The sequence below is a fragment of the Hemisphaericaspora subhashii genome (genome assembly GCF_019202705.1).
Source record: "Hemisphaericaspora subhashii strain CBS 10753 chromosome Unknown scaffold26, whole genome shotgun sequence".
NCBI lineage: Eukaryota > Fungi > Ascomycota > Pichiomycetes > Serinales > Debaryomycetaceae > Hemisphaericaspora > Hemisphaericaspora subhashii.
The window spans coordinates 127734-138940 of record NW_026057341.1 but is presented as its reverse complement, the minus strand read 5'-3'; the positions used below and the strand labels follow the sequence as shown (position 1 = coordinate 138940).

Genomic DNA, 11207 nt, shown 5'->3' with positions numbered 1-11207 from the left:
GAAAATTGCCAAAAATTCACCCAAATTTATTCAGTTACTGGAAAACAGTTATTCTTCACATTTAAATATAATTAAAATCTTACATTGCTATTAAATATCGAGTGTACCATTCAAATACACAACTCTTTGATTGTCGTTCATAATGGTTCCATTATGTATCTACTTTTAACCAACATTCATTGCCGTGCATAGGCAAGAAATCGTTTGCAGCCAATGAAAAATAAATGCTTCTCATTTTTTACAAAGACAAAGATGAAGCAATATACGACGATTTGACACGGAATTAGAGAGATAATATTCTCAAATAGGATTGTCCCCGCCTACGCTACCACTATGAAACTTAGTTGATCGTTGTAATGTTTATTCAAAATTTAGGGGTGTTGCAAAGATGTATTAATCCAAGGACGACATTAAGTGCGACATTGAATCCAACAAACGGAAGTCCCTCAAAGAAACAAATTTAATCTTCAGTTTCACTCCCAATCTACAAACCAAAGAAAGCTGTCATATCCATTAATTAATCTATTCCAATAACTCCCAATTTATCATGGAACAAAACCCGTTTAATGATCTTATAACTATTGATTTGTTTGATATATCGTGAATTAAAATGAACGTTAGAAAGTCACATTTATTGCGATAGTCTAGAAATTAGCAACATGTCATTATTTGAAAGAATTCATTAAATTTATTCATCTTTACAATGTTCTTGGGGAGCAAAATATAAATAACTGCCATTAAAATTATATCGTAAGAAGAAATAATTACAAGATCCCAAGTAATTAATAGAAAACGCCCTAAAACTAAAATCTAAACTAGAAAATTATGTTCAATTCGATTTGGTAGATGCTTTATCATATGGTCCAAGTGGACTATGGATAAAAGTATCAAACAACCCCTTGAAATATTGCAATGTCGCAGATTCAACCCCAGGATATAAGAAATTTGAAACCCTTACCACATGAGAACACCCTCTAACTGGCTCGATCCCATCAAATCGTTGTTCAATCCAAGTCCAAGCAGCAGGTGCACCTACAATAGTTTCAGCAAGATGGCCAGTAGTTGCATCCTCAGCAAATTCAAATGAATTTATATTGTTCTGACACCAGATGTCATAAATCCCTTTTGCACCCACGATTGGAACAATCAGGTCCAAACTTCCATGATAGACAAAAATGGGAATTCTGGGCATGAGATCTTCGGCCAAATAGATCAAAGAATTGTCTTTAACTACTTTTCCAATAATAGCGTCATTCAATACACCAAATCCTTGAGGAAATACCGACCATAGACCTTTGAAAAATCGACTACCGATATAATTCATCACAGAAGGAACCAAAAAATATTTATCACCATATGACAAGGGTAATATATGCATAGGATTAGCCAATTTATATATCCTATCCTTGAAATCCGGATATTCATTCGCAAGTCCAGCCAATGCATTAGCTATCAATCCCGCAAATATAGTCCCATCAGTCGCTTCTGCAGTCGCGGTAATATTAGTCACAAACCCCCCTAATGCCACCCCAATCAAGGCATCACCCAAATCAGGAGCATATTCTGGCTGTAATGAAGCTGCCCATGATGAAGCCAATGACCCACCAGAATATCCCCACATTGCCACTTTTGCATCCTTATCTATCCCCGTGAATGCACCCGATTTCAAAGCGGCCCGAATTGAATTAAGTACTGCTTGTCCAGATTGTCTACCTACCGTGAATGTCGATTTCGGTCCTTCATAATCTGGACTCACGACATAATACCCCCGTTGTAAAGCCATAACCATAAGCGTCATATCCGTCTGTGTTGCCACCGTTGCAAATGATGACCCGAATAGAAATCCATATGATGGTGAACAATCAATATTTGCCGAATCTTCATATGTTTGATATGAAATGACTTTCTTTGGGTCGGCATTGTGGGGTTGGATGATTGTGGTGACGATTGTGTTTGGATTGCCGAATGAATCTTCGGATCTGATTAGGATTTGCCAGGCTTGTTTGATGTGGATGGGAATATAATTGCTGGCTAGTTTGCTGGGAGGCAGTCTGATTTTTAGGATGTCACCTGGTTTTGAAGTCTCGTATCCTTTTGGGGGAAGATAGAAGTCATCTTTTGATGGGGGCTTTAGTGTTGATCCTGTCGCTTGGGTGATCAAGAAGCTGGATATTAAGAAGAAGTAGTATACGAGTTGCAACATTTAAAATCCTTGAGAAAATTTGTATATTAAAATTCATTTATATGTTTAAAACAATATAAGGCTAGCCATTATAGAATTATTTATATAATGGATCTCTTAAAATGAGAAATTAGTAAACGTCTAAACGTCCATCATTCAACGTCTAATTCCATTGTTGTATTTTAGACCGAATATGTCAAAGAAGAACGTAGGATACAACGAGGGTCCTTTTTGAAGTCATTCACATGTCAAAATAAAAACTTATAGACCAAGGTGACGGGTTGACAACCCCTTGTAGTCAATTGCAAATGATATAAAAAGTGTCACGCATGCCCTGAGATGTCGTATGGTACCTACCTAACCAGGGTCCAAGCTAAGGTGATTCTCATCCCAGCATGAGCAGTTGCGAATCTGTTAGAGCAATGTCATAGAAATTCTCGAGTTCTCAAAAAAAAACATCGCTCGTTTTGCTATAGGCGATGCTCTGTGGTTGGCAATATTTCAACGAGAAGTCTCTATCCAACTGAGAGAATTACTATGCAAATTTTGGTGATTGATTTTTTTTTTTCGCCAACAATAATTCGCAACCAGAAAAAAATCGTTTGCTGCAATGATTAAGACACAAAGTCATTTACCATCCTAAGTAGAGAAGAGTATAAACTGGAATGCGTGTACGTGTCTTCTAAAGATTAATGAACGTGGAATCTTATGATGGCCTCCTACGTTGTTCTATCACAAGATAGAAAAAAAGAGGAAACCAATTCTATCTAACTTGGATTCCTTAAAGAATAGTCTTAATGCATAGTATAAACTTTTATCTTAGGGAGATAACCTCAATGTATATTGTTACATCATAAATATTTAGAGTTAGTCTATATTGTCTCTCTCATGTCAATGTTTGTTCTATTCCGTTACCACATCATTTCTTGGAGTAAATAAGATTTTTATATGTTTTTCTTTATTATGAATTAATTCTTTAAATCCTTTTTCAACTCCATCTTCTAATTTAACAACAGAAGTAATTAATGTTTTTAATTCAGAAACTGGAATAAGTCCTGATTCAATTGCTGCTAAAGCTTCTTCAAAATCTTCTTTAACAAAACATATAGATCCAGTAACGATTTTTTCCGTAAAAGTAGTTTCCATTGGGAAATATGGAATTGATTTATGAGCCCAAACAGCTACATTAGTGGCACAACCTCTAATATTCAACGTACGTAATCCAGTTTCAAAAGTTGCTGGAACCCCTGAACAATCATAAGAATAATTGAAACCATGACCATTTGGAGACATTGCTTTTAATTCTGAAACACATTGATCAACTGATTTACCAGTAGGGTCAAATACTTCTACCCCTAAAGTTTGTGCCAATTTTCTTCTTGCTAATGCTGGTTCACTAAGAACAATATGACCAACTTTATGACCTTTTAATGCAAATATGGTAGTTAAACCAATGGGCCCCCCACCCAAGATTAAAGCACTTTGCCCCTCTTGAAATCTTGAAACACGAACTGCATGCCAACTAACAGCAATTGGTTGAACTAAAGCAGCAACATCAGTAGGGATGATATTTTCATCAAATTTAATAACTTTAGATGCTGCAGTAACTAAATATTCTGATAATCCACCATTTGTAAAACCTAAACCAGTTAATCCTAAATAATCACATGCATTATAATGACCAGCTGTACAACTTGGACATTTTGGTTTATCAAAATTTGGTGATTCGGGGAATCTATATCTATCAAAACAAGTACCTGTAACTTCAACCACTACTTTATCACCTTTCTTGACTGTGGTAACTTCCAGACCAATTTCAATAATTTCTCCACTTATTTCATGACCCATACATTGAGGATAAGGCAAATTTGATACTTCATTATTAGTACCCTTTTTACTGAAAAAGATTGGACCATCAGTAAATTCTTTTAAATCAGATCCACAAATTCCACAATAATGAATTTTAATTTTAACATCATCAGGACGTATAATTTGAGGTTCAGGGAAATCATCATGGAATCGAATATCTCCTCTATCATGATAAACAATTGCTTTCATTTTGTATTCTGTATTATTTGTATTGCTTGTATTGTTGGTTAATTTGAAATCTATTAATAAATTTAGAAATAAGTAAAATTGGAAAAAAACGTGGAGATTCAATTTAATAAGAATAACAAGGAGAAGTTAACCTTTATATTTAAATTATTTAAATTAAAATTTTAATCCCACGAAATCTAAACTTTAAAATTAAAAATATAAAATAATTAATTAATTATACTATTAAGAAAAAAAAAATTGATTGGTTAAATTACATAAGGGATTTAGTTTGATAAAAATGAAATTAATGATGATGATCTCTTGGGGGGGCATTGCTTGTTCTCTTTTCTCTTCTCTCTATAAGGACTAAATATTTCTATTATTTTTTAACAATTAATGTGTAGATGGATTCTAATTTATTTTTTAACAGAATTTCTATAAAATAAGTTCTTCCTATTGTTCCCTGAAGTACATACGTACATATACCTCGGTAAAATTACTTCGAGTGTTCAAATTATCCAGTTAGTATCCTATCGAATCTAATCACTTCATAACAGTGCAATCCACAGACTACCTTGATAAATTGCTATGTACCGTTGCCAAGATATAGATTGCATGACCCCTGTTCGTGTATCTTGCCAAGATATATCGTTATAGCTTCCGGGTTCTTGTTCCAATTTTTCAACAACAAAGCCCAAAAAAAAGTCACAATTCCGTGCATTAAAAAATAATCACAAAATTTAAATCATTCCATCCCATCACAGTAAAATGGATCATCTGGATATGTCACACTTTGACGCGAAAGTACACACGGCTGGAGGCTGTAACAAACGCCTAATAAATTTTAATGTCACGAATTGACAGGGTTCTCTCGCTATTCATCCGTTAGAATTGCTTACTTTGAAATTCAAATGATTTCTTTTTCAGACTTTGCACTCTGTTCTTTGTAGCTAAAACCAGATCTAATGATTTTTTCAATGACTTATTATTCCAAATAAGGAAACAATGTGCGACACCGCATTATCCCATCGAGATCTTCCAACCGAAATCATGACATATATCTAACCAATCAATACATATTTTCCCAGAAGAATTTCGGATCCATGATTCTTCCACTATATCCCAAATTCGTTTGATATTTCCAACTTTAAAATTATTGGAATAAACTTGATTAAATTTCATTCTAACATTATTTCTATCAAATTTATTACTACTTGAGATTCCACAAATTAATAATGCCATATTAAGACAATTAACAACATTGTTCTTCTTTTTGATAATTAAATCATCCATTAATTGTAATGCCTTTAATAATAATATTTGAATCTCAGTAGATGTAGGTTGTGTTTGTTTAATGTATAATAATAAATACATCTTACAGGTAATTCTATTCAATTCAAATAATTCTAATTGTAATTCCCGTTCATCTTCATCCAATTCTTGTAGTTGACCAAATGGAATACAATCATCCACTTTTGTTAATAAATCATTAATGCTTCTATTAACTTTCTCAAAATGTTTTAGCCTCTGTTCTGTCACATCAATATCTTTATCTAATTTCTCGATTATCTCCATTCTTTCCCGCTTCAATTCAACATAAGTATTCATAATCTCACCTAAAACTATTATAATCGATTGACAACATCCTTGATATGGATCCAATCCATAATTATCATCATTCCCGCCAAACAAATTATTATAATTATTAATGGTACAAATAGTCCCTCTTTTCAATGATTCACTTGACATTATATCACGAAATTGAAAAGTTGCTAAAAAGAATTTACAATCTTCAGAATATTCAAAATCTTTAATAAATTTTTGTAAACCTCCATATTGTCTCATCAATATTTCACAATTATGAAATAATTCATACCATTGGGATGTATCACCTGAATTAACTCTAATACCAATTGATATTAAATAATATGCCATCATAATGAAATAATCAAATTTATTATTATTATTATTATTATTCTTGTTTGGTTTAATTAAGGACCTCTTGGCAATTTGTAAATATCGTTCAACATCTTCATTATCAGCATTTTTATGAAATAATGCTCCCCATGCAGCCAAAAGATTCAGAATTGCTTCACTTGTAAATGCCAATGTAAAAAATGTCTTCTTAAAATAATTATGAGATTTTGGACTAATAGATAATGAATCAGCAACACTATTTTCAAAATAACTTATATATTCCAACCCTTTAGGATCTAAGAATAAAAACAATGGAGACGATAAATTATCAATAATGGTAGTATTGAATAACACAGGTGATGAAGTCGCCGTATCAACAATCCCTTCAGTTGCAGGAGATGCAAAAGCAATGTCTAATTCATCAGGAAATTGTAATATCATCTCATGTTTCCGTTGTTTTGGTTTTGTTACTTTATTGTTTTGAAATGTAGTTAGATCCAATATTTTAATATCCCATTGACAATCTAAACCTCTCACATCACAGAAGGTACAAATAGGATGTCGTTCATCACATTTCTTCTTTCGTTGTCTACAAATTAAACAACCAGTTTTAGATCTTGTTCTTTTCTTACTCATATTACATGACTCATAGAGTAGTTGGTTGTTGGTTGTTGAGGGGTTTTCTGTTTCTCCACTTTACAAGTTCAACTAGGATTAACGGGAGTCTCTTTGTATTCTATTTAGTATAGGCGGTCTAAGGAAAGAAATGCCGTATCAAATAGTTAATTAAAATTTCGTTAAGTTTTTCCGATTTAATCTTTTTTTAGTGATTGGCTTTTTCCATTTTTGAATCCTCCAAATTTTCTCCCCCACTTCAAAATATTTTTTTTAAAGTTTAAATATTTTTTATGTATTGTTCCCATTCTCCATTTTTTCTCTTTTTCCATCGAAGCTTAATTGTTCCGATGGTGGGCGGGTGGATTAATATATAATACAATAGAAGGGGAATGAGTCAACGAAGGACGAATTTGAAGGTTTGAGATTTGATTCTCTCTTTTTTTGTCATTTTCAAAACAAGCTACTTCCCCCCCACCTCCCTAAGCCCACTACATAACAAATGGATTCCAGATCATCTAGTCCCAATACCACTAGTACCAGTTCAACCACCAAAAAAGTCCGTTCTAAATATTCTCGACCTTGCGATAGTTGTAGTGTACGTAAAGTACGTTGTGATCTACAAACCCCTTGTTCAAGATGTATAAAACATAATCTCCCATGTACAAATAATCGAGTTAGAAAGAAATGTGGACCCAAAAATATTCATCAAAAAACAAGAGATGCTATATCACAAGTATCAAGAATATCATCAACTTCAACTCCAACTCCTATTCGGTCGCCTATTCTTGTAAATCCTACCACTGATGGATTTGAGTTTAAGATTCCAGTTGAAAGTTTATTACCATGTTTACAAATCTATCAAACTTGGTATTATGGAGTATGGCCAGTTATATCAGTAGCCCAATTGGTTTCAATCCTAATGAATAAATCACCAACATCAGACTGTGATTCAGAAACATTATCAACATATTCATTAAGTTGTGCTTTATCAGCAGCAACAATAAATCAAGTCAGATTCCTAAAATCAAATTTTCATTTATTTTATTTGCCAGAACAAGTTCAAAATCTTGATTTTGCTCAGGAATGCTTTAGGGCAAGAGATGAATTTGATTATCGGTCAAATCCAAGTTTAGAAACTTGTTTGACTTGTTTCTTCTTATATGCATATTATGTAAATACAATTGGGGGGAAAACCAAGGCGATAATTCATTTACGTGAATCAATATCAATTGCTCAAATATTAGGATTACATAATCCCGCAAGTTTTATTAATAAATCACCAGCAGAAGTTCATAGAATGAAGAAAGTTTATTATTTATTATTGGTGACTGAAAGATATGTTTGTATTGAAGATAGTATTCCCGTAATACTTGAACCTACAATTCCATTACCTTCTTTAAATGATGAAGAATATTCTGTATTAATTAGTGGATTTCGAGAATTGGTTAAAATCTTTGCCATCCCTGATCGAACATTCTTTGATCGATTTATTGCCTTGAAATCAAACATGGGAGAACCTAACTCTATGATGATGCCAACAACAACCTTCCATTCATCATCATGGCTCGTGAATGTTCATGAACAATTACAAAACATTCGAATAATGGATGATGCCCCCAATATTCAAAAATTAAATATCACCTTGAGTAAATATTGGATGAAAGCATTAGCATGGGATATAACCAAGAAAAATAACTTATTAGATGAATATGAAATCAGTTTATCAAGATGTTTCCCCATGATAATTGCCCGGGATTTTTTGGAAGAAACGAAAGAATTACCAATTGATTCATTTGAATCAAATGGACCTGGGGTATGTGTTAAACTACTGGCAATTATTGATAGTTTAATCGATTCAATGAGTTTAAGTAAAGATTATAGTGGGGTTGCTTATTTACAAGGAATGGTGACATTAATGTCAAGATTGGAGAATGAAATTGTCACATCTCATTTACATGATTATATGAAGATTTTGAATGCTTTAATAAATAGTCAAAATTTACATTCTCCATCTCCTGCAATTGAAATGCCGAATTTTACGGATGGTGGTGGAGGTGGACATATTTCTGAACTTTCAAGTGATGATTGTTCAGAATCTTCAAGTGTTAACCAAGACGGGAATGGAAAGAATAATAATACTAATAATGGAATATCTCCATTTACACAAATGACAATGGCATTTTGTATGAGTCCAGCAGTTGGATCTACACCTGTGCCTGGGACAACACTGACTTCTGGATCAGCACCAGGACCAGGAGCAGGACCTACACCTGTCCATGTATCTGGACAGGGACCTGCAACTTCACAATACGCAAATATAGATGATTTATATAGTCAATGGTATCCATAGATCGTAGCAAACTTTCCAATATAAAAATAATCTATTATTACTTACACTAAAAAAGGGGATAGAAAACACACACCCTGAATCAATCAATCAATAAAGAACAAACTTATTTAAAAAATACATAGACAAATTGTAGTATTTGTACACATCAATTCCGACCAGCGAAACCTTTCTTTCTCTCTTTAATCATCCTCATCTAAATCAGTTTCCAAATCACACATTGTCCTACAATTTGGACAATAAAATTGAGGATAACTTTTGGTAATTAATGGACGAATACATTTATAATGCCAAGAATGAGAACAAGGACTTATAAATAATGCTTGACAAGGTTCAATCTTCATTAAACAAATAGCACATTCAGTTAATTCCTCACCTAGACGTAGTTTATTTGTAACCCCATCAACCCCTGCTTCCGCTGAATCATTTAAATGTAAATGTTTTAATTTTTTATGAATTTCTAAATTAAATTGATTGACTTTTCTTTGCCAACTTTTATTAAATTCACATCTCATTTTAACACATCGATAAACTTCTTCCGTGCCCCCACGATAATCCATACCTAATTGAATTATATCTCCATCAATCAAAGGCATTAATGTAGATTCTTGAGATGCAGGAGATAATCGAATATGATTCAAAAAAGTCCCCGAGGAAGATTTACAATCTTTTAAAAACCATTGACCATCTTCATTACATTGAAATAATGCATGAGTTCTTGAAACAACTTTACTTTTGAATACAATAGGGGCAGAAGATCCCTGGGGAGCATGAGCAGCAGCTTTATTCTTTTCAGTATATCTACCTACTGAAATGGTAGAATCAGGTTTGATTTTTCTAATTATGGGAGAGAAATAAAGTCCTGAAGAAGTTGATGAATGATCAATTAATGGAGTTAATCTAACTGAATAAAACCCATCTTTATCCATTCCATTATTTTTTTCATCACTTGATAATTCTGTTGCTTCTGGTTGTGGGGATGATGCTTCAGCTTCTATATCAGTTGTTTCATTTATTGGAAGAGGTTGGTCTGCTGATGACGATGGTTGTGCCTGGATTGGTGTTGTTTGATTTTCACCTTCTTCTTGACATGCTTCTAGATTTTGAGTAGCAACACCCGCAGAAGCAGCAGCTTCTCCATTATTATGTAAAATCTCATCATGCAGATAATCATTCAAATTGGCAATAGTTGGACTATTTGACATTAAGCCAAGATGATTAGCTGAATCAGTTGATGTAGTTGTAGATGGATTAGTATTATTTATTTGATGAGAACCACTAGCACCACGCATACTAAAACCACTTAAGAAGTTTAGTCCAAATGATGATCTTCTTTGTTGTTGTGGATGCAGAGGTGGGGAATGATTATCAGATGCTGATCCATTATTAGATTGATCTGATGATTGTTGTTTCGTTGAAGTTGAAAGTAATGCAACAGGATGATCTAATTCTTGAGTAGGAGAGTTTGATGCTGAAGCAGATGCTGATGGAGGGATAGACGAAGTAGTCGTAGATTGAGGAGATGAGGATGAAGATATTTTTCTTGATACATTTGGTATTGTTTGGGCAGTAGTAGGACCTTTAATCATTGTTGTTGTTGGAGATGTTGTTTCTGGCATTATCTATTGCTAATGATTAGTATGTATTAGTGTATATGTGGTTGTAGTAAATGCTAAATTATTGTTATTAAATTATAAGTTAAATAAAAATAATAAAATATTAAATTAATTTTAATGATGAGTGTATGACGATGATAGTAAATGGTAAGTTTGTATGATGATATAAATGACGATAGTATTTTTATTTCCACAATCTGTCTCCAATTTTTATGATGTTTTAGTAAACTTTATATAATATTGGATGATGCTAATCACACTACTAGTGGTATCTATAAATAACTTGTGTGAGTTGGTTGTTGTTGTTTTGCAAAAGAAAAGCAAAGTTGGGAATTTAAAATTTTTATATGTGGTTTTGTTAAATTGTTAAGAAATGAGCTGGTAGATATTAAAATGAATAAATAATACACTCTTCCAATAGTAATAGTGATAGGAACGACTAGTAGTAATTATATAAAAATTGTAATAAAAATTTGACGCCCAAATCTTT

General features: G+C 32.9%; 5 protein-coding genes across 5 annotated transcripts; 1 reads left to right on the top strand and 4 right to left on the bottom strand. All coding sequences in view use genetic code 12, as the record gives it.

Moving 5' to 3' along the window:
- Nucleotides 1–829: 829 nt before the first annotated feature.
- Nucleotides 830–2355, bottom strand: J8A68_004034 (lipase family protein; the record flags this gene model as incomplete). Its single annotated transcript, XM_049407950.1, has 2 exons — nucleotides 830–2128; nucleotides 2344–2355. The coding sequence occupies 2 exons, from the start codon at nucleotides 2353–2355 to the stop codon at nucleotides 830–832; spliced, it is 1311 nt and encodes a 436-aa protein (XP_049262736.1).
- Nucleotides 2356–3085: 730 nt separating this feature from the next.
- IFE1 (putative dehydrogenase) lies at nucleotides 3086–4240 on the bottom strand (the record flags this gene model as incomplete). The annotated part of the gene is made up of 1 exon (XM_049407949.1): nucleotides 3086–4240. One exon carries the CDS (start codon nucleotides 4238–4240, stop codon nucleotides 3086–3088), a length of 1155 nt encoding a protein of 384 aa, XP_049262735.1.
- A 999-nt stretch (nucleotides 4241–5239) lies between these two features.
- Nucleotides 5240–6772, bottom strand: UGA33 (Uga33p; the record flags this gene model as incomplete). The annotated part of the gene is made up of 1 exon (XM_049407948.1): nucleotides 5240–6772. The coding sequence occupies one exon, from the start codon at nucleotides 6770–6772 to the stop codon at nucleotides 5240–5242; it is 1533 nt and encodes a 510-aa protein (XP_049262734.1).
- Nucleotides 6773–7253: 481 nt separating this feature from the next.
- Nucleotides 7254–9104, top strand: SUC1 (transcription factor; the record flags this gene model as incomplete). The annotated part of the gene is made up of 1 exon (XM_049407947.1): nucleotides 7254–9104. The coding sequence occupies one exon, from the start codon at nucleotides 7254–7256 to the stop codon at nucleotides 9102–9104; it is 1851 nt and encodes a 616-aa protein (XP_049262733.1).
- Nucleotides 9105–9283: 179 nt separating this feature from the next.
- Nucleotides 9284–10720, bottom strand: J8A68_004030 (ubiquitin-conjugating protein; the record flags this gene model as incomplete). Its single annotated transcript, XM_049407946.1, has 1 exon — nucleotides 9284–10720. The coding sequence occupies one exon, from the start codon at nucleotides 10718–10720 to the stop codon at nucleotides 9284–9286; it is 1437 nt and encodes a 478-aa protein (XP_049262732.1).
- Nucleotides 10721–11207: the final 487 nt, after the last annotated feature.